This window comes from Trachypithecus francoisi, unplaced genomic scaffold (assembly GCF_009764315.1).
Source record: "Trachypithecus francoisi isolate TF-2019V2 unplaced genomic scaffold, Tfra_2.0 Lachesis_group8, whole genome shotgun sequence".
NCBI classification, from domain to species: Eukaryota; Metazoa; Chordata; class Mammalia; order Primates; family Cercopithecidae; genus Trachypithecus; species Trachypithecus francoisi.
The window spans coordinates 33846665-33869297 of NW_022681473.1; the positions used below are offsets into that span (position 1 = coordinate 33846665).

The 22633-nt window shown below is 37.7% G+C and overlaps 1 protein-coding gene across 1 annotated transcript in view; it reads left to right on the forward strand.

The window, feature by feature from the left end:
- LOC117081281 (doublecortin domain-containing protein 1-like) overlaps positions 1 to 2564 on the forward strand; it is a 172947-nt gene extending 170383 nt beyond the window's left edge. Inside the window, exon 11 of the mRNA XM_033207114.1 lies at positions 2408 to 2564. Coding sequence (XP_033063005.1) covers positions 2408 to 2564 — 157 coding nt within the window. The remainder of the gene's footprint in view (positions 1 to 2407) is intronic.
- Positions 2565 to 22633: the final 20069 nt, after the last annotated feature.

Genomic DNA, 22633 nt, shown 5'->3' on the forward strand with positions numbered 1-22633 from the left:
TGTGCTTCAAAGCGACTGGGTATCTTTGGAAGTGGATGGAGTAACAATAAACTAGATATGGCTATGAGAAATAAGAAAGCAAGCTTTTATATCTCCAGGCCCAGAAGATATTGATGTGTGAATGAGAAAACTACAAGAAAGGTTTTCAAAAGAAGCAGGTTCTTGGAGGTAGACCACGTATTCCAAAAGATAAAATAATATTGGTATGACTTAAATATATGTGTTCCTATCACTTTCACCTGCAGTTGTAGGAGCTTACTGCCTTCTGAAGTTGTTCGCTAATATTCCAATAACTCAAATATGTTGTCTGAATTAATGAACTTTCCATTTCTCTTTAGACTTCAGTTTGGATTGCTGGGTATTTGTTGTCTTGTATGTAGCCAACACTCTACGAAACAAGATATATAAAAAGCATTGCTCAGATAATGACTGTGTGATTTCACAGAACAAAGAAGAGAAATACAAGGCCAAGTATTATGGATGGATCTGATGGGGCTGAGGGATCTCAGAAAATTTGCAGGCTCAGATGACCATTATGTGCACTGGAAAATTATGGGTGATGCACTGCTCCTGCATTCTCATTCATTAATCAGTGATGTATTGTATTAGTAAATGTCCACAATTTCATTTCTAGGACCAGTATTTCTTAGCTATTATAATTATGCTATTGCCATGATGTTACATTTTATTGGCTAATACTGATTTAGGAATTTTGCATCTTTAATTATAAATTCAATTGCTGTATCACATCTTAAATTACCACTAACTTTATTATGAAGCTTATCTCCCCTCCATGAGATGAATTAACTAGTTTTCTGTATCTTTATGGTTTAAAGTATTTTATATCACAAGAAAAGATCTGTCCCACATTCTGCAAAGTTATATGAGCAGGAGCTCATTTTTAGTATTTTCTATTTCAAATTTGTGAGGTTTTCTTCCAGAAATTCATTTATTCATTAGAATTATTGTATTTATTAATATATACATGCATAATATACTCTTGCTTTTCATTTTGTTAATGTTAAATATTTAGTTCAATTTTCCTGTTTGGTTTGTCTTACATTCTCATTCACCTAGATTTATTTGCAAGAGATTTGCTATTATATTTTTTATTTCACAGATGTATTTTGGGGGTTGTTTCTACTTTTTGCCTACTATTAATAGTGTGCTGTGAGCTTTCATGCACAAGTATTGTTTGAATACGTACTTTCAATTCTTTTGAGTTTATACACCTAAGTATGGGATTGCTGGGTCATGTTGCATTCTAATATTTGACTTTCTGAGGATCTGCCAAACTGAAAAACACTTCTTTGGACCATTCTGCTGAGGGTCTACTTTCCAAGTTATTGATTTCTATTTGAACCTTTATAATAATTTCCATTCACCTATTTTCCTTAGGACAGTTTTATATTTAAAAAATAATAATTTGAGTTGAATGCTTTATTAATTTCCCTTCTCTACTTAGCTTTTAATAAATTAGCACTTAATATTATAAATTTATCTTTGAATATAATTCTACATGTATCCTGTAAGATTTCAAGTACATTATTTCATTGCTTACTAAATATCTATTGATCACATTTTTTTCCCCTCTATCTGGTACCATAGAGTGTTAGGGGAGAGAATGTGTGTTTACTTATAATTAATATATAATTAATATAATACTTATATTACTTATGATAAATATTATACTTATATATAATGTAATTAATATAATTACCATATAATTAATATATGTGGTCACAATTGTAAAATTGCATTTATATCTGATTTTATTTTCCCATTTGTCACAATATATGACTTATTCCATTTTCATTTTTAAATTATATTAAAGTTTACTTTGTGTATATGTGGCAAATATTACAAATATTCCATGAATTGTTGAGAAAGATATATTCTCCATTAGCATATTACAATGTATATAAATACTTACATTTATTAGTTATAGCAGTCAGATATTTTATGTTCTTATTTTTTGCTTTAAAAACTTTATCTGGTACTTTGTAATCTGTTGGTCTTTGAATAATGTATCCGACAATAATTGTATGTCAGTTAACTTCTCTTTTACTATCTAAAGTTTTGCTTGATTTTTATGTTAATATTGTTATTTATGTCATTGTTATTATAAAAGGACTGTTATTCTACTTTACCTTCTGCCTCAAATACAGTTATCTAGCAATAACATTGCCAATTTTGCCTTAATGCTTTCCTGATTTTAAAATGTATTATTTTTTAGTAAGTTACTCTCAATTGTGTTTCTTTACACAGCAAATTTTCAGATTTGGGTTTTTAATTCAAACTGAGTTTTTGCCTAGTATATAGTAAGTACTCAATGAATAAAATGAATATTTTAAAGTGATATTTAACCTTGCTAAATTTCTTTTTGTATTTTTATCTTTTGTTTTAGGTGGGCCATAAAACATGAAGGAACCAGTAAGCCAGGGCAGTGGAAGCATTCCAGAGTTGAAAATCCTCTGTGGAACAAGCTTACCTACATGTGGCCTGTCCTTCCCAGCGGCCAACTTAATGAGGTTGTGTTGCTTAGCTTAAGAGATGGTCATTGAGACTTACTTTAAGGCCCAGTTGTGTGGTCAAGTTCCTGACAACTTCCATATAGCTTTTGAATTGCAGCTGTTAGGTGCAAGGTATCAAACTTGCTAATTCTGTTGTTCTATCAATTAATTAGAAAGATGTGTTTAAGTCTCCCATTATGGAGATGAACTTACCTATTTTTTCTTGTAATCTGTCAAATATTGCTTCATATATTTTGAGATTTAATTCTTAGGCACACACGTGTTCAAAATATTGTATCTCCCTGGTGAATTGAAACTATTATTATGTAGAAACTGTCACTAGCTCTAGTAGAAGTCTCATTTATCCAGTACTAATAGAAACATTCCAATTTTCTTTTGGTTATTATTTTCCTAGTATATCTTCCTTCCACCCTTTCCTTTCTGTGTTTATATGTTCTTCTGTTTTAGAGGGGCTCCCAGTAATCAGCATATAGTTCATTTAAAAATTTTATCTGGCAATTTTTGTCTGTAAAGTATTTGGTCTTTTCTATGTGTTGCAATTACAAGTGTGCATTGTATTTGGATTATTATGTGCTTTCTATTTGTCCTGGCTTTTCTGTTTTTTCTCCTCACCCCATTCTTGTGTTCTTTTAGACCAATTTTTTTTCTTCATTACATTTTCCCTGTCAACTAGTTTGGAAATTATACCCTCTATTTTCATTCTGTTTATTTCTGAACATTTTAGCTTGCACACCTAAATGATCAAAGTCTAAAGTTAACAAATATTTTAATTTGTTACTTTCTTCTCTCAAATAATCCAATCATGTGATTTGTGACTTATATGCTATTATTGTAATATAGTGTAATTTTATGTTTTAATAATTTTCCATTAGATCACATTGTGTGTAGCCAATATATATTTAGAGTTATCCCCAATTTTTCATCTTTCTGGTTATAATTTCTTCTTACCTTCCAGTCCTTCCACCTGGACTACTTTATTTTAGCTGAATACAACCTTCTTTTAGTTACTGGCAGCAAGCTCTTCTCATTTTTACTTATCTGAAAATGTCTTTATTTTGCCCTCATTCATATAAGGTATTTTCACATAGCAAAGCAAATACATCATCACTGACTTCTTTCCATTGTTGTTATGGAGAGGTCAGCTATCACTCTAAATGTATTCCCGTGTAGGTATCTATCTTTTTTTCTCTGGTTGTTTTTAATATCTTCTCTTCTTTCTGGTATTCTACAGTTTCAGCACAATATATCAGGGAGCAGATTTCTTTTTATTTATCATCCTTCAGATTCTAAGATTCTTTGGAGTTCTTGAATCTGTGGATTGGCATCTTGCAGAATTTCTGGAAAATTATTACCTATCAACTCTTCAAATATTTTCTCTCTTATATTCTCCCACTCCCTTATTTTTTCTTTAAAAATTTATTTATAATTATTATGGATACATCATAGTTATACATAATTTATGAGATACATGTGATATTTTGATACAGGCATATCACGTGGTGTGTAGTGATAAAATCAGCGTAATTAGAATATCCATCACCTCAAGCATTTATTAGTTCTTTGCTTTAGGAACATTCCATTTCTACTATTTTGGTTATTTAAAAATATACAATAAATTGTTGTTTAGTCATTCTATCATGCTACTGACTACTAGATCTTATGCATTCTATCTAAACTGTAGGTTTGTACCTATTAAATAACCTCCCTTTATTTTCTCCTCCCCACTACCCTTCCCAGCCTCTGGCAACCATCATTCTAGTCTCTATCTCCATGAGTTAAATTTTATTTATTTTCCTGCTCCTACGTGTGAGTGAAAACATGCAATATTTGTCTTTTTGTGCTTGGCTTATTTTACTTAACAAAATGTCCTCCAGCTCCATCTGTGTTGTTACAAATGACAGGACTGCATTCTTTTTTATGACTGAGATACTTCATTGTGTATACATACAACATTTTCTTTATCCATTCATCTGTTGATGAATACTTAGGTTGATTCCGTGTTTTGCCTATTATGAATAGTGCTGAATAGTGCTGCAATGAACAAGGGAATGCAGACATTTCCTTGATGTATTGATTTCCTTTCTTTTGCATGTATATCCAGTAGTGGTATTACTGGAACATATGGTAGTTCTATTTTTAGTTTTTGGAGGAACCTCCACACTGTTTCCATAATGGCTGTACTAATTTACATTTCCACCAACAGTGTAGGGTTTGTGGGAGAAAAGGTTTCTTTTTCTTCTTATTCTCACCAGCATTCATTATTGTCTTTCTTTTGGAGAAAATTCATTTTAACTGGGGTGAGATGATACTTCATTGCAGTTTTGATTTTCATTTCTCTGATGATTAGTAATATTGAGCATTTTTGCATATACTTGTTTGCCATTTGTATGTCTTCTTTTAAGAAATGTCTATTCAGCTCTTTTGCCCATTTTTTTTTTTTTTTTTTACATTATACTTTAAGTTCTAGGGTACATGTGCACAACGTCCAGGTTTGTTAAATGCATTTACACATGCCATGGTGGTTTGCTGCACCCATCAACCCATCATCTACATTAGATATTTGTCCTAATGCTATCCCTCCCCTAGCCACCCACCTCCCGACAGGCCCCATTGTGTGATGTTCCCCTCCCTGTGTCCATCTGTTCTCATTGTTCAACTCCCACTTATGAGTGAGAACATATGGTGTTTGGTTTTCTGTTCTATGGTTTGTGTGCTGAGAATGATGGTTTCCAGCTTCATCCATGTCCCTGCAAAGGACACAAACTCATCCTTTTTTATAGCTGCATAGTATCCATGGTGTATATGTGCCACATTTTCTTTATTCAGTCTATCATTGATGGGCATTTGGATTGGTTTCAAGTCTTTGCTATTGTGAACAGTGCTGCAATAAACATACATGTGCATGTGTCTTTATAGTAGAATGATTTATAATTCTTTGGGATTGCTGGGTCAAATGGTGTTTCTGGTTCTAGATCCTTGAGGAATCACCACAATGTCTTCCACAATGGTTGAACTAATTTACACTCCCACCAACAGTGTAAAAGCATTCCTATTTCTCCACATCCTCTCTATCATCTGTTGTTTCCTGATTTTTTAATGATCGCCATTCTAACTGGCATGAGATGGTATCTCATTGTGGTTTTGATATGCATTTCTCTAATGACCAGTGATGATGAGCTTTATTTCATATATTTGTTGGCTGCATAAATGTCTTCTTTTGAGAACTATCTGTTCATATCCTTCCCCCGCTTTTTGATGGGGTTGTTTGCTTTTTTCTTGTAAATTTGTTTAAGTTCTTTGTAGATTCTGGATATTAGCCCTTTGTCAGTGGATAGATTGCAAAAATGTTCTCCCATTCTGTAGGTTGCCTGTTCACTCTAATGATAGTTTCTTTTGCTTTACAGAAGCTCTTTAGTTTAATTAGAACCCATTTGTCTATTTTGGCTTTTGTTGCGTTGCTTTTGGTGTTTTAGTCATGAAGTCTTTGCCCATGCCTATGTCCTGAATGATATTGCCTAGGTTTTCTTCTAGGGTTTTTATGGTGTTAGGTCTTAAGTTTAAGTCTTCAATCCATCTTGAGTTAATTTTTGTATAAGGAGTAAGGAAGGGGTCCAGTTTCAGTTTTCTACATATTGCTAGCCAGTTTTCCCAACACCATTTATTAAATAGGGAATCTTTTCCCCATTGCTTATTTTTGTCAGGTTTGTCAAAGATCAGATGGTTGTAGATGTGTGGTGTTATTTCTGAGGTCTCTGTTCTGTTCCATTGGTCTATATATCTGTTGTGGTATCAGTTCCATGCTGTTTTGGTTACTGTTGCCTTGTAGTATAGTTTGAAGTCAGGTGGCATGATGCCTCCAGCTTTCTTCTTTTTGCTTAGGATTGTCTTGGCTATGAGGGCTCTTTTTTTGGTTCCATATGAAATTTAAAGTAGTTTTTTCTACTTCTGTGAAGAAAGTCAATGGTAGCTTGATGGGGAGAGCATTGAATCTATAAATTACTTTTATAATTTTCATGATTTTGATTCTTTCTATCAATGATCATGGAATGTTTTTCCATTTGTTTGTGTCCTCTCTTATTTCCTTGAGCAGTGGTTTGTAGTTCTCCTTCAAGAGGTTCTTCACATCCCTTGTAAATTGCATTCCTAGGTATTTTATTCTCTTAGTAGCAATTGTGAATGGGAGTTCACTTATGATTTGGCTCACTGTTTATCTATTTTTGGTGTATAGGAATGCTTGTGATTTTTGCACATAGATTTTGTATCCTGAGACTTTGCAGAAGTTGCTTATCAGCTTAAGGAGATTTTGGGCTGAGACGATGGGGTTTTCTAAATATACAATCATGTTATCTGCAAACAGAGACAATTTGACTTCCTCTCTTCCTATTTTAATACCCTTTATTTCTTCCTGTTGCCTGATTGCCCTGGGCCATCCAATACTATGTTGAATAGGAGTGGTGAGAGAGGGCATACTTGTCTCATGCCAGTTTTCAAAGGAAATGTCTGTTCAGCTCTTTTGCCCATTTTTTTGTTAGGTTATTTGATTTTTTTTTTTTTTTCCTATTGAGTTGTTTGAGCTTCTTATGCATTCTAGTTATTAGTCCCTTCTCAGATGTGTCATTTGCAAATATTTTCTTCCATTCTGTGGGTTGTCTCTCTACTTTGTTGCTTGTTTCTTTTGCTGTGCAGAAGCTTTTTTAGCTTGACGTGATCCCATGTTTTCATTTTTGCTTTGGTTTCCTGTGCTTTTGTGGTATTACTCAAGAAATTCTTCCCAGACTATTCTTGTCCTGAAGTTACTTCTTAATGTTTTCTTCTAATAGTTTCATAAGTTTACATCTTAGATTTGAGAATTTAATTCATTTTGAGTTTATTTTTGCATATGTTGAGAAGTAGGGATCTAGTTTCATTCTTCTGTTTATGGATATCCGTTTCCCCCCAGCACAATTTATTGAAGAAGGTGTCCTTTTCCCAGGGTATGTCCTTAGTATATTTGACAAAAATGAGTTCACTGTAAATGCATGAATTTATTTATGGGCTATCTAGTCTATTCTTTTAGTGTATGTGTTTTTATGCCAGTACCATGCTATTTTGGTTACTATAGCTTTGTAGTATATTTTCAAGTCAGGTAATGCTTCACTCTGTTCTTTATAGAAATCTGATTAGGTGCACACAAGACCTTCTTATTTTGACTTCCATGCCTCTTAACTCCTCTTTAATATTTTTTATCTCTTTGTATCTTTATGATACACGTTTGCATCATATTTTCAGACATTCTTCTTCCAGATTATTTTCTCTTCATCTTCGTCTAATATTATTTAAACTCCAACCTGTGATATGAATCCCCAATGATTATTTTTTCTTCACACAGTGAAAATGTTTGAGATAGTCCGTTTTACTTGCAACATTCTGGAAAAGCATTATTTACAGTTTACCTTTTCAGTGACATTTAGCCTGTTATGATTCTTGTTTTATGAAGGGAGATGGTCTCCTATTAGATCTTCTTCCTTGGCTGATCTCTGGAATTTGTTTCCTGAGCCCTTCCTCTGCAAGATCAAATTCCATTCAGATAAAAGCTAGGTTCAGCATTCTGCTTATCTCTCTGGATCTCTAGTATGTATTATTTTATTTCTAGGTCAATGGCACAGTCTAAAAGATTTTTTAGAAATAATTTATCCTGACTTTTTAGTTGTTTGCAGCAGAGAGTCAATCAACTTGTCCATTTTGTCATATTTTCTGGTCTCAACCAAGTTTTTATTCTTTCCTCTTAAAAATCCTGATCCCCTGTGCTTTCTCACTGATTGAATCAATGAGTTGCAGCACTTTTGATAATGAACAGATGGAGTCTGAAGCCAAGAAGTCATTGCTTTGGCCCCTAAAGATGTTCTTAAACTTAGACTGTAGTGAAGCAGCAGTCTGGAAAACTGAGTTTTGTTTAAAAAAAAAGAAAAAAAAAAAGAGTTCTTCAAAATAGCAGAAGCCTTGTGCTGGACAGCCTAAGCCAGTGACTGGATGAATTAATGTTTGAACCTTAGGGTTTGAGGGCCAACATGGAGCCAAGGGTGAAGAGGTGGCATGGAGAGACAAGGAGGCCCAGCATGAGCCAAGAAAAAAGACTGTGAGTTGCACTGATTTTTCTACAGAGGTTCAAGGAGGATGAGGCTAAAACCAGAGATCAGGCAGGATAACGTACACCTCTGCTGGTGGTAAGCAGGTGCCAGCAGGTTGTCTAGTAGCCAGAGAGGGCAAGAGGCATGTCCTTAGAGGCCTCTGAGAATCCAGGACATCACAAGTACCTAAATATGGACACCGTGGACCTCTTTCCCAATGGTATATGATTTATTGAGCTTTCATCTGAACTCTGAAACCATCTGCAGGGGGAAAAGTGTATCTTTGAAAGAAAACAACAGTCCTGTTAAGAAGTTTGAACCTTCAATTTGATTGAATAGGTAGTCAAAAGGACAGAGCTAAAACATGAACAAAAAAAGAGGCTGTTTTAAATAGGCAGAAACTGGGACACTTCTAGTTGGAATATCAAGCTTCCCACCCACCTAATGGATGAGCAGTGAACAGAGATGCCTCACAAGAAGAGACTTTCTTATGTAGGGAAAGAGAAAAAATTATAATTATTACAAATTTCATAGATTGTGCATATCTATCTATAGATGGATGGATGGATAGATAGATAGATAGATAGATTTTTGAGATGGAGTTTCGCTCTTGTTACCCTGGCTGAAGTGCAATGGCACGATCTTGGCTCATTGCAACTTCTGCCTCCTAGGTTCAAGCAATTCTCCTGCCTCTGCCTCCCAAGTAGCTGGGATTACAGGCATGTGCCACCACACCTGGATAATTTTGTATTTTTAATAGGAATGGGGTTTCACTATGTTGGTCAGGTTGGTCTCGAACTCCTGACCTCAAGTGATCCACCTGCCTCAGCTTCCCAAAGTCCTGGAATTGCAGGCATGAGCCACTGCACCTGGCCAATATTGTGCATACATATATTTAACTTGGCATAAAAGTACAAGTAATTCAGTTAATTAATTGATTTAAGTGATTAATGGTAATTATATCAGAAAACCTAAGTGAACAAAGTTCCTCTTGTTTATTTATTTATTTATTTTTTATTTATTTATTTTTTTTGAGACAGAGTCTCACTCTGTTGCCCAGGCTGGAGTGCAGTGGCCCAATCTCGGCTCACTGCAAGCTCCGCCTCCCAGGTTCACGCCATTCCTCTGTCTCAGCCTCCCGTGGAGCTGGGACTACAGGCGCCCGCCACCGCACCCGGCTAATTTTTTGTATTTTTAGTAGAGATGGAGTTTCACCGTGTTAGCCAGGATGGTCTCGATCTCCTGACCTCGTGATCTGCCCGTCTCGGCCTCACAAAGTGCTGGGATGACAGGCGTGAGCCACCGTGTCCGGCCCAAAGTTCATTTTAATATTTACCTTAAAAATGGCATTTTTGACCAGGCGCGATGGCTCACGCCTGTAATCCCAGCACTTTAGGAGGCTGAGGCGGGTGGATCACGAGGTCAGGAGTTTGAGACCAGCCTGACCAACATGGTGAAACCCCGTCTCTACTAAAAACACAAAAATTAGCCGGACATGGTGGCAGATGCCTGTAGTCCTAGCTACTGAGGAGGCTGAGGCAGGAGAATCGCTTGAACCCAGGAGGCAGAGGTTGCAGTGAGCCGAGATCGGGCCACTGCACTCCAACCTGGGAGACAGAATGAGACTCCGTCCCCTGCCCCCATAAAAAGACATTTTTGTTGATGGTCTTTGATTTGACAATTATATGATCTTAGGCATGAATACAAACTATTCCGAAGTTCTCTAGGCTATTCAAACAGAACCATGGCTTTTGTGTGGAGTAGATAAGTTACTGTACCCCAACAAAATTCTGGCCCTTACTTGTAAACCTAAAGGAAAGAACTAAGGCACTATAGTAGCTAAAGATAGACAAGTTGACCATGTATTTCAAAATGACTCAGTCTAACGGTCCTCCTACTTCTTGAAATGTCTGAGGAAGAGGAGAGAATACTTACCAAGCAGGGAAACTCAGATAGCTCTTTTAAAATTAAGTACAGTGTATTTCACTTAAAGTCTGAATCCATCTTATTTGAAGGCACCATATTTTCTTCCAGTCCTATTTTTAGGCAATTGATTTTTTTTTTTTAGCAAAACAAGCTCTATTTCAGTGAACAGTTACATGCAATTCATATTTTGGTTAGAAAGCTTTCCATATAAATAAACTGTAATTAGGAAACGCGACATTCCATATTGTGGCATTCAGAATACTTTGGGTACCATAAGCATAAATAATAATTTTATACCAGATTTAAGTTTCCAATTTTACTATTTATTTGACCATTATTTATTATATATTTAGGCGATGCAGACAGAGTAAGGAAGGAGATAGACATGGTTCCTAACTTTGTGAAGCTTACAGATTAAGAAGTATAAGCTATGAGTCAACAAGGAAGAAACCAGAAAAGGAAGGAGACAGAGTTGATGAATAAAGGAGAAGGAAGGGAGAGAGAAGAAACTCACAGAAAAAGTTTGGTGTCCCAGAAATCAAGGCTATTCATTGAGCCAGTTTATTTAGTCATAACGTCACTATGAAGAAAGATCAACTGGGCTGACTGTCTAAATGGGCCTGAAAATTAAGTAAAAATACTAAACCTAGGAAAACTAACAAACAACACCCTGAGTGAGACTCTAATTCTCTTGTTAGTTCCTTGACAAGAAATTTTCAAAATAGAATGACTAAGGGAAGATTTAAGGAAGCATGAACAATATAGAAATATGGAATTATCTTGGTAATGTCTCAAACTGCATTAATACCAAAGATGTACCTCACAGTGGTGACAGCTGCTTTGAGAACTGATTTCATGCTGTCCTCACTTTTAAATATTATTCTTACTAAAAGGCAATTGATAATATTTTTATGAACAAATAGCATTTAATATATCTAGGGATATCAGTATTTTTAAAATATAGTAAAGCTTTATTGAAAAGCAAGATAATAAATTCTTTTGATTTCTTTTGTGACTAAGTTCACTGGAAAAAAAATTAGAGGAACTCAAGTTATTTTCTCACTCCATGGGAGAAAAGTTGTGAATTGAGAAATTGTGCTTCTAAACACTTAAAGGTAAGGAGCAATGGATTTTCATATTCAAGGAAGAAATTGTGATAAAAAGTAAGATTAAAAAGATGTAAGATTTTGGAATGAGCTGTTGGATAGTTATTTTAAAATATCTAAATTAAAATATATCCATTTGGATGGGCTGTGCCGGACAGAAGAAAGTTAAAAGTGTATTACTCTGTTGAGAGATGTAATAAATAACTACCAGAGTAAAGAGGGGGGGAAAGGAGACATGGGAAGGCTCAGGAGAGAACATTGAAGAATATATTATATTGTTAATAGCAAATAGATAAAGGAAGACCAATATAGCTACGAAACTTAGATTGCTGGTTAAGAGCTGGACTCCCAAAACAAACACATGCTGTCTCTGTTATGAGAGAGAGATGAAAAAGAAAAAGAAGAATGATCAATTTAAGGGAGCACTATAGCTCATCTAGGATCTCCTAACAGTGGAGCTGTGAAATAGAGCAGTGTGAACACACAGAAAACCAATAAAGACATGAATGGGAACATAAGAATTCCAACTGAGAAATTGGAGGGAGAAGAACCAGCACTTCAGTCAGTTTAATTACATATCTGTACTTTTTGTTGTCCTTCATTATCCCAATACCACATTTCTCTATGTCTGTGAAGGACAGAATGAAAGTGCCTGAAACACCAGAACAAGAATTAAAGCAGCTTAAAGGAAGAAGCGACAGTAGTAGTTAGCATTTGTAAAGTTTTGAAACCCAAGTTAACTTTTTAATCTCATTTAATTGGATTTCTGTAATGCCTCACACTAAAAAGAGAAGACTCTTGGGCTTCCTTCATCTTGCTGGAAAGTAGAGGAAGCCATCCAAAGACAGCAGTACTTCAGTAGTGCCAAAGCCAATATCTGCAGATGCTATCACTTGTCATGGGACAAATTGGAAGTGAGAAAATGTAGAAATAGCTAGGAGCTAAGACAGCCCACTTCAGATATGTTCATCAGAAATATAGCATACTTGGGAAATTGAAAAAAATATTTCCACACCCTAAATCTGTGAATCGACATGTATCAGACAAAGCATGAAGGAGACTCTTGTTTCTTTTGCCTTTCCCTGCCATGGTTCAGAAAGAAAGAGAGATATATTAGCTATTTTACACCAAGACTTCAATGCAACAGTAATTTTCTAATGAGATTCCCTCACCATCTCTGTCACCTACCCAGTCCTTGCTTCATAATCTTTTATGACTAAAACTAGTATAAAAGTTGATTTTCTCCATCAACTAAATCGTTGAATATCTCCGCTGTAGAATAGTTATAGACAAATCCCAAACATACTTATTGAAGTTATGTGACTCCATCCCACTACTTCCCTTTATACAACAGGCCAATTTCAAATAAAAATACACAATGAAGTTGTCATAACCTTTGATAATTTATTCTCAGTAACCATAATAAGAAAAAACAGCCCCAAGTTGCTCCATTCGTAGATAGCAGACACTTATCTAAATAAACACTTGATTGTCTAGCCTTTGCAATATTATTTGTGTACTGGTGAAAGATTCTTGGTTAGGTTTAAGAATAAAATAAAACTTCTTTAGTTCAAATTTTTCTTATTTAGAATTGTGTTAAGTCACCCTTATTGTCTGTTACTGTTGTTAACATGTTTACCAAGCAAAATAATCTAGTAAAAATGTAAAGGAAAAAACATTTAAACTGAAATCATTCTTCTCATAAGATTCTTAAACACTTATTTATACTGCTTTCTCCTAATTAAATGCAATTAATGGTATTTATGCACTCATTTCACAAATTTGTACATCATGATTAGATGCTTTTTCAGTAATATTCACAATTTTCAGACTTTGTAATTTATTTAAAACACTTTCTATAATATAGTTGCAAGATTCAAGAACTTTTCAGGGAATGTAAGTTAATATAATAATGTATGTTGTCCTAGCTTTTAAAAATTTTGGAAAATTACTAGTAAATTTCCAAAATTTAAAAAATTTTAAAAATTACTAGCTTTGGAAATTTTAGATTGACTAGGGAAGGCTTCATTGAGGTAATATTTGAGTAAAGACCAGAAGAACAAGCAGATCTCTAGGAAAAGAGCATGCCAGGAAATGTAAACAACTTAGATGATGTGTTTAAGGGACACTGAGGTAAAATATGACAGAAGCAGTGTGAGTGAGGGAGAAGGCAGCAGGGGATAAGGTCAGAGAGAAAATAGGGGATACTGATCATGCAGGGCCTTCCAGGTCATTATAAGGCCTTAGGGTCTTAGTCTGAGATAGAAAGCCATGGGAGGGTCTGGAGCAGAGCAGTGATATGCTCTGACTTAAGGATAAATAGGATAATTATGACAATAGAGTAAAATGGGTTGAGGTAGAAACAGGAATAAGCAGTTAGAAGGCTTTTGCATTCTCTAAATGGGAAGAAATAATTTCTTGAACCACGATGGTAGGAATGGAGGTGATGAAAAGTAGTTAGTCCTTGATATAGGGTCCTTGATATAGTCTAATAATGCAAGCACATTTTACTGATGGATTAAGTTAAAACTAAATAGCTAAAATAATTTTATAAGAGCATATATTAGAAATTTACAAAGATGTTTTAACTAACTTGTGAGACAAAGAAGAAAGCATAATGAAAATTTTAAAAAGGAAATATTTAGAATCAAACAAAAGGTGTGAAATTCAGCTAAAGCATACCTGAAGGAAATTTATAGCCCTAAATGCTTGTATTAAAATGGAAAAGAGGCTAAAAATTAATGAGATAAGCATCTGTTCTGCCAATGGTGACAGAATGAGGTCAAAGAATTAGAAGGAAAGAAATAGTAAATTATAAGAGCAGAAACTGATACAATAGATGATTCATATAAACCAGAGTCATCAAAGTCAAATTTAGGTTCTTTGAAAATATTAATAAAATCGACATAATTGGCAAAACTGATTAAGATAAAAAATAATAATATTAAAAATGTTATCAAAACTCCAGGGGTTCAGTCTAGGTCCTGCTGCTTGCCACACAGAAAGCCAATCACTGAGACAACCAGTATTGCCAGGGAGGAAGGCTTTAATCTCATTTAATTGGGCTGCAGCCAAGGACATGGGAGATCAGTTTCAAATCTATTTCCCTGGCCAATTAAAATTAGGGGTTTATATAGCAGGAAAGAAACACAACCATGTATGGAAAAACAGGAACTAGGGAGAGGTAAAGAAGAGGGATTGGTCAACAGGAAGCAGGTGGTTGGTTAGGCAATCATGACAACTGGGGGTCTGGCATCTGATTGTCCAGATACAATGATCTGGTATGTTTTAGTTCCTTGATGCTATCTGGGAGGCCTGATGGTTGGCTTCCTGAGAAAGGAACTCAGATAAGACAAATGTAACTTTCTCAAGTTTCAAGACTGGAAGGGTAAATTTCTATGTTTATTTGAGAGAAACAATTAACAAAAGTTCTATGGGATAACTGGGCCAGTTTCAAGAATAAAAGATATGAATATAGAAACTGAGAGATTCAGAAGATCATAAAAGAATATTACAAGTAACTTTGTGCTAATAAATATAGTAGCTTAAATAAATAAAATGGCCAAATTTCTGGACAAAAGTAATATAACAAAATGGACCCAAGAAGAGACAGAAAGCCTAAATAGTCCAATAACCATAGAAAAAAATAGAATCAATAGTCAAAATTTCCACACAGAAATAATTTCATGATCTAATAGTTTTACTGACAAATTCTACTAAACATAGGAAACAAACATTTCAGAATATAAGAAAAGAAGTGTGAGAAATGGTTTTAAATGGTCCATTTTCAAGACACGATAAATCTAAGTACTGGCAGCCATCCTGCAAATGTAACAAACTGCTGGGCTCATGCACCTAGAAGGTCACAATAAGCAAACAAAATGTAGAGGTGGGGTCAGCTCATTAAAGGAAGAAAGTTTCATTATTGGGAAATTGAAACTTAATTAAGAGGGGAAAGGGATGGTTTATAACCTTATAAGGGGAATAATGAAACTTAGGCAACATTCGGGAAGATTTTAACCCCATAGTTCTCAACCAATGAGTAACTGGGAGAGGGACTTGTGTGGTGAGAGATAAATTACCTGTTGTGACTGCCCCAATGTGCCTGCTCACCAGACACCTGATCTTTCAAGACTGTTATTAAAAAGTCTAACTTTTGCAGTTCTTTGTCCCTCTAAGTCCATTCTTTGGGTTTGGATGGGTGAGTGTGTTTCTCACAACCTGGTGGCCCACCCAGGATCTCTGTGCCTTCATGGAGTGGGACTCCATCCAAGAGGGGAGAAGTATCCCACCCAATTTAGGTGCCCCGCTGTGTCCAGGTGTCCCAGCTCCCCACTGAAGCCATAGATAAACCCGAGACTGTTATTCAGGAGACAGTGGAGGTAACACAGGGAGAATAGCAAGCACCGCGGCAACCAAGCAACCTGGTGCATGAGCCAAGGTAGGAAAATTGGACTATATGTACTGCCTTGGTGGTTGGGCATTTTCGGAGGTTGAGTATGTGTGTCTGAGACATATTCTAGATATAAAGCAAGTGCGGAGTCCCAATCTGTGGTTCCATTATCCCACGAGGGAAACAGCTGGAGACAGAAGAAGCAGTTGATTCACAGGGTGTAAAAGAAACATCCAAGAAGGGGGTTGAGTACACAAGAAAACTCAGACATGAGGACCAGCTGAAAATGGGAAGCAAAAATTCTAGGCCTAGGGAACAAAGGAAGGAGGGAGCCAATGTGGCCACCTCCAACATCCCCGCAGATAATTCATAGGGAACAATGTTACAGGCTTGGGGAAATAACCCCCAAACCAGGAATAAGGAAAAACAAAAAAAATGATAAAGTATTGCTGTTTTATCTGGCCCAAAGACCCCATTAGTAAGCCTTCAGTCATTTAGCCTAAGTTTGGCTCAGATGGGGATTGGGTGTGTCAAGCTTTAATTCTCTATGTGAATAATAAAACCCCATCCTCACAAGAAGAGATAGGTTATGCTCTCTGCTGTATCAAGTAATTAGCCCCCATGGTCCCCCTCAAAGAAGAAAGGGAAAAAGGGATAAAGTAAGAAAGGAAATTAGAAAGAGAAAGGGGAAGGAAACAAATGTAGAGGGCCAGAGAGGGAGAGAAAGAGTTAAGTTGCTGACCCTGAAGGCAAGGGAGAGCCAGCTGCACAGCTGTGTGTGAGAGCTGGCTGCTAAAAACTTTTGATAAAAGCTGCTGCTGAAGCTTTTTGTCGTTTCAGCAGAGCTGTCCATCTTTGCAGACAGACAGGAGGGAGCCAGGGCACAGCACGGCTTGGCTTGTGCTCAGAGAGAGAAAGAGGAAGAAACTGAGTATAAGGGAGGAAGGAAACAGGAGATTATAGAGAGAGAGATAGAAGAAGAAAAACGAACGAGAGACTGGAAAAGACAGATCAAAGAGAGACACAGAAGGTGAGACTGGGGAGAAAAATGTAAAAGGAAGGAAGAGTACAAGAGGAAGTGAGAGGATATGGAGAGGTTGGCAGGGCTCAAGGAAGGTTCTGGAGGTTCAAGCAACAAGGAGGTGCAGAGAAAGGGTGCAGTGAGGTCACTGAGGAGGGACAGAGCCCAGGAACTAGCAGATGCAAGTGAGAAAGCGATGTGGAGGAGAGTTTAGGATTAGGCTGCTTGAAGAGTAGTGGGTTGCCTACAGCAAAGTAGCTGTTTGTCAGCAGGCAGTAGAAAGGATTCAGGTTATGGAAGGGTAAATGGATGAGATAACCATTAAGGATTTTGTTGTTGTTTTCCTGAGAGGCTGTAAGTCTACCCGGGGCAGCTGTCAGTAGGGCTGCAGAAGGGTTGGGGGGCTACATAAGGAAGATAAAGTAGAAACTGCAGAAGATTGATGGATGGAATGAAAAACCAATTGAGGAATTACTGAGGGAAGCTCAGAAGGTCTTTGTAAGGAGAGAGGAAGAGAAGCAGAAACGAAAAGTGAAAATCATGGTTTCCACTGTGGAAGAGGTAGTCAGGAAAAGGTTAGATCAAGATCTCCCTCGAAGGAGACAAGGGAATGACAGATTTCGACACAGAGAAAGAAGGGAAATGCAGGGAAAAGCTCCTAAGACTATGAGTGGATGTTACAAGTGTGGAAAGCCTGGGCATTTTTAGAGAGAATGTCCTGAATGGAAGAAAAGAAGAAAAGGTGATCCCCCATCATGACCCTTGATGAAGTCAGGGGTTCCTTCTGAGTAGGTCCCACCAGGAACCCTTGATAAATTTGGAGGTGGGACCTGAGGGAGGAAAAGTGACACTTTGGGTTAATACTGGCGTGGCTCGCTCCTCCCTAATTCACCAACCAAGGGGTGCAGAACTCCACCCAATAGGGAAAGTTGACACTATCAGGGGTAAGAGGGGAGGGATTTGAGGTTCTGATATTTAAGAAAATGTTAATTGGGACCACAACAAGTTGAGGAGTCACTCTTACATGTTTCTGAAGCAGGAACTAACCTCCTGGGTAAAAACATAGTTGTGAGATTGGGTTTAGGATTAGGAATAGAGGAAGGACAAATAAAGGTAATGATGGGCCTCCTAACAGAGGGGGAGGAAAGAAAAATTAATCCCCTTGTGTGGGTTGGGAAGGCAACAGGGGAGGGCTAAAAATCACACCCTTACAGATTGAACTAAAACAACCATGAGAAGTAGTTTGCAGGAACAATATCCCATTGCTACTGAAGGGAGAAAAGATCTCCCACCAGCAAAGGAGGGATTAAAAATGGGCTATTAGAACCTACATATCACCATAAAATATTCCTTTGTGTCACTTATCTGGGAGGGAGACTTTCTGTGTTTGTTCCCAGACATCTTCCAGCTGCAGGCATCTTCCCCCAGTCTGCTTTTAGCTTCCCTTAGTGTGCCTAAAGGGAAAGGAATGTGCTTATTAAGGCCCACTGTTTTTACTGGGGCCCATTGTATGAGTGTGAAGTTTGGTGATAATCCAGGAGTCTTCCCCTCTCCCTTTCTGTACTTAAGCTGTTTTTCTGTGATTTACAGCCTGAACTTTCTTTCAGGTTGCCCTTTGTTAGAAGAGAATGATTTCTTTGAACTGCAAGAGTTTAGGAAGGAAGCTACCTCAAGAGTGTTAAGGGAAATTATGGAAGGTTTACAAATTAGATGGGATTATCACACTCCTTGGCATCCCCCTTCCTCTGCAAAGGTAGAAAGAATAAATCAAACTCTCAAAAAAGTGTATCACCAAACTAATCTTAGAAACTAAAATGTTTTGAACCAAATGTCTCCCAGTAGCACTCCTTAGGATTAAGACAGCCCCAAGAAAAGACTTGGGATTGTCGGTCTATGAGTTATTATATGGACTCCCATATTTGGACAGGGCTATAGATCTTCCTACTATGGAAACCAAGGACCAATTTTTAAGAAATTATATACTGGCCATATCCTCCACCCTGTCATCCCTCAGGTTAAAAGGACTTCTGACTCAAACTCTGTCTCTTAAATTTGCGGTTCGCCACTTCCAGCCTGGTGACTTGGTGCTGATTAAGACTTGGAAAGAAGACAAGTTCCACCCAAACTGGGAAGGTCCCTATCAAGTGTTCCCAACCACAGAGACCGCTGTGCAAACAGCTGAATGGGGTGGACTGACTATACTACAGTCAAGGGACTGGTAAAATAGACCCTGGAAGGGAGAGAAAAAGACCAGTGCACAGGTCACCTGAGGAACCCTTAAAGTTAACTCTGAGAAAAATGTAAAAAAAAAAAAAAAAAATGGGATTAGGTGCAGTGGCTCATGCCTGTAATCTCAGCACTTTGGGAGGCTGAGGCAGGTGGATCATGAGGTCAGGAGTTCGAGACCAGCCTGACCAACATGGTGAAACCCCATCTCTACTAAAGATACAAAAATTAGCCAGGTGTGGTGGTGGGCACCTGTAATCCCAGCTACTCAGGAGGCTGAGGCAGGAGAATCGCTTGAACCTGGGAGGCAGAGGTTGCAGTGAGCTGAGATCACGCCATTGCACTCCAGCCTGGGTGACAGAGTGGGACTCCATCTCAAACAAAAAACAAAAAAAATGTTTTTTCCCCACCCCGTGTTGGGAAAAAATCCCACAACATTTTCCACCCAGCATAACAGATACATATCCTTTTTCTGCTAGTATCATGTCTTATCGCAAGACATGATATTTTTGTTCCCTGGGTTTCTTTCCCTGTGTTGACAGCCCCTAACCCATATACCTGAGATGCTACTTTTGGTTCTTGGTCTAGAACAGCTGGATTGTCAATGGTGATGAGTATAGGATTGCATTCTGAATTCTGGCAGTTATTTGGCAGGGAGACCTTGGCCCCTTGGACACATGTAGTTTATTCTTCATGTGGCTGGGATGGGCTGCTATACAAAGAACAGAAGGTCAAAATGGAAACTGGCAGGGGCCTACTCCCTACCCAATCAGGTTGGTGATTAATGTAACCAAGATGGCAGCATCCCAGACTATAAGATTTGATGCCTGCCAGGTTTTACCTTGTGGGAATTTAGAAAATCAGAGATGGCTCTCGCAGGCAGATAAATATCTTTGCCCTGAACCAGATACAAGTTACAGTAGGGTATTACCCTGCCCCAGCTGGGATAACATATGGTGGACTACCCAATTTCAGGGTTGGACAGTAAACATAGGGTAAGTAACGCCGAACTGGATACCCTTGAAGAATAAATTACATGTGTCCAAGGGGCCAAGCACTCCCTGCCAAATAACTGCCAGAATTTAGAATGCAATCCTATACTCATCACCATTGACAATCCAGCTGTTCTAGACCAAGAACCACAAGTAGCATCTCAGGTATATGGGTTAGGGGCTGCCAACACAGGGAAAGACCCCCTAGGGTGATTTGTTCTCAAACGCATCAAGGACTCAACCTCCCATTTGCCTGGGACTACTCCAAACCCAGACCCTAATAAACACTTTGCCAAATAATGACCCTAAAAGGGTAAAAATAATTGAGGTAAAGGATTTAAGGCAAACCTTAGAAATTGAGACAGCGTACAGGGATGTGAATGCCTGGGTCAAAAGGGTCAAATTTTTGGTACAAACCCTCAACAAGAGTAACTGCTGTGTGTGTGCTGCAGGACAACCTCAGGCACAGGTGGTTCTATTTCCCCTAGGATAGAATACCGATCCTAAAGGAATGCCTTGTATGTTGGCTCTATGCCAGGATAAGGATGCTTGGGAAAATGAGACCTATAAGACTCTATCATTGCTCTTTCCCACATTACAGAGGTCGGATCCCAGAGCAATCCTCTCATTCTCTGTAGGGAATATGAACCACTCCTCTTGCCTCTCTAGGCAGGGGGCAGAGTTCAGTAAGCCCATGGGAGAACTCCCAACTTGTACCTACATCCTAAATGTCACTGGTTAGTCAAGCAATGGCAATTACTCAGCTCTCCATATACCCTAGGCTGGTGATATGGTGGGAAAAGGAACCTCCATAACCTGTTACCATCCAATTGGACCAGGACTTGTGCTTTAGTCCAACTGGCCATTCCATTCACCCTGGCATTCCACAAGATACCTGAAAATACACATGGCCACCGAAACCGGAGAAATTTGACAAATTCTTTTGATCCCAATATATATGTTGACTTGATAGGAGTCCCTAGGGTGTCACCTAATAAATTTAAGGCCCAAAACCAAATAACCGCTGGGTTTGAGTAAGCACTCTTCTGGTGATCAACTATTAAGAGTGTGAATTGGATTAACTACATCTACTATAATCAACAGAGATTCACCAGTTATGCTTGGAATGCCCTCAAAGGGATGGTTAGCCAGTTTGATGCCACCAGCCGAATGGCCTGGGAAACAGGCTTGCGTTAAGACATGATACTAGCAGGAAAAGGAGATGTATGTGTTATGCTGGGAGGAAAATGTTGTACTTTCATTCCTAACAATACTGCCCCAGATGGGACCATCACAAAAACTTTTCAAGGGCCGATAACTCTAGCCAATGAACAGTCAGAGAATGCTGAAATTGATGACCCATTTACATGTTGGGTAGAAGGTTGGTTTGGAAAATGGAAAGGCATGATAGCTTCAATCCTTACATCTCTTGTAATTGTGGCAGGAGTCTTAACAGCAGTGGGATGTTGTGCCTCTAAGTCCATTCTTTGGGTTTGGATGGGTGACTGTGTTTCTCACAAGAAGCAATACTTTCCGACTCATTTCATGAGGCTAGCATAAGGTTCATACCAAATCTTGAGGAAGGTAATAAATGAAAATTACATGTTAATTTGATTTATGAATGTACATGCAAAAATCTTAAAGAAAATATTAACACATTTAATTCAACAATTTATAAAAAGTGTCATACATCATGAGCAATTTTGATTTATCCAGGAAGGCAATATTAGTTTAAAATTTTTTTTTTTATTATACTTTAAGTTCCAGGGTACATGTGCATAACGTGCAGGTTTGTTACATATGTATACTTGTGCCATGTTGGTGTGCCGCATCCATCAACTTGTCAGCACCCATCAACTCGTCATTTACATCAGGTATAACTCCCAATGCAATCCCTCCCCCCTCCCCCCTCCCCATGATAGGCCCCGATGTGTGATGTTCCCCTTCCCGAGTCCAAGTGATCTCATTGTTCAGTTCCCACCTATGAGTGAGAACATGCGGTGTTTGGTTTTCTGTTCTTGTGATAGTTTGCTAAGAATGATGGTTTCCAGCTGCATCCATGTCCCTACAAAGGATGCAAACTCATCCTTTTTTATGGCTGCATAATATTCCATGGTGCATATGTGCCACATTTTCTTAATCCAGTCTGTCACAGATGGACATTTGGGTTGATTCCAAGGCTTTGCTATTGTGAATAGTGCCGCAATAAACATACGTGTGCATGTGTCTTTGTAGTAGAATAATTTATAATCCTTTGGGTATATACCCAGTAGTGGGATGGCTGGGTCATAAGGTACATCTAGTTCTAGATCCTTGAGGAATTGCCAT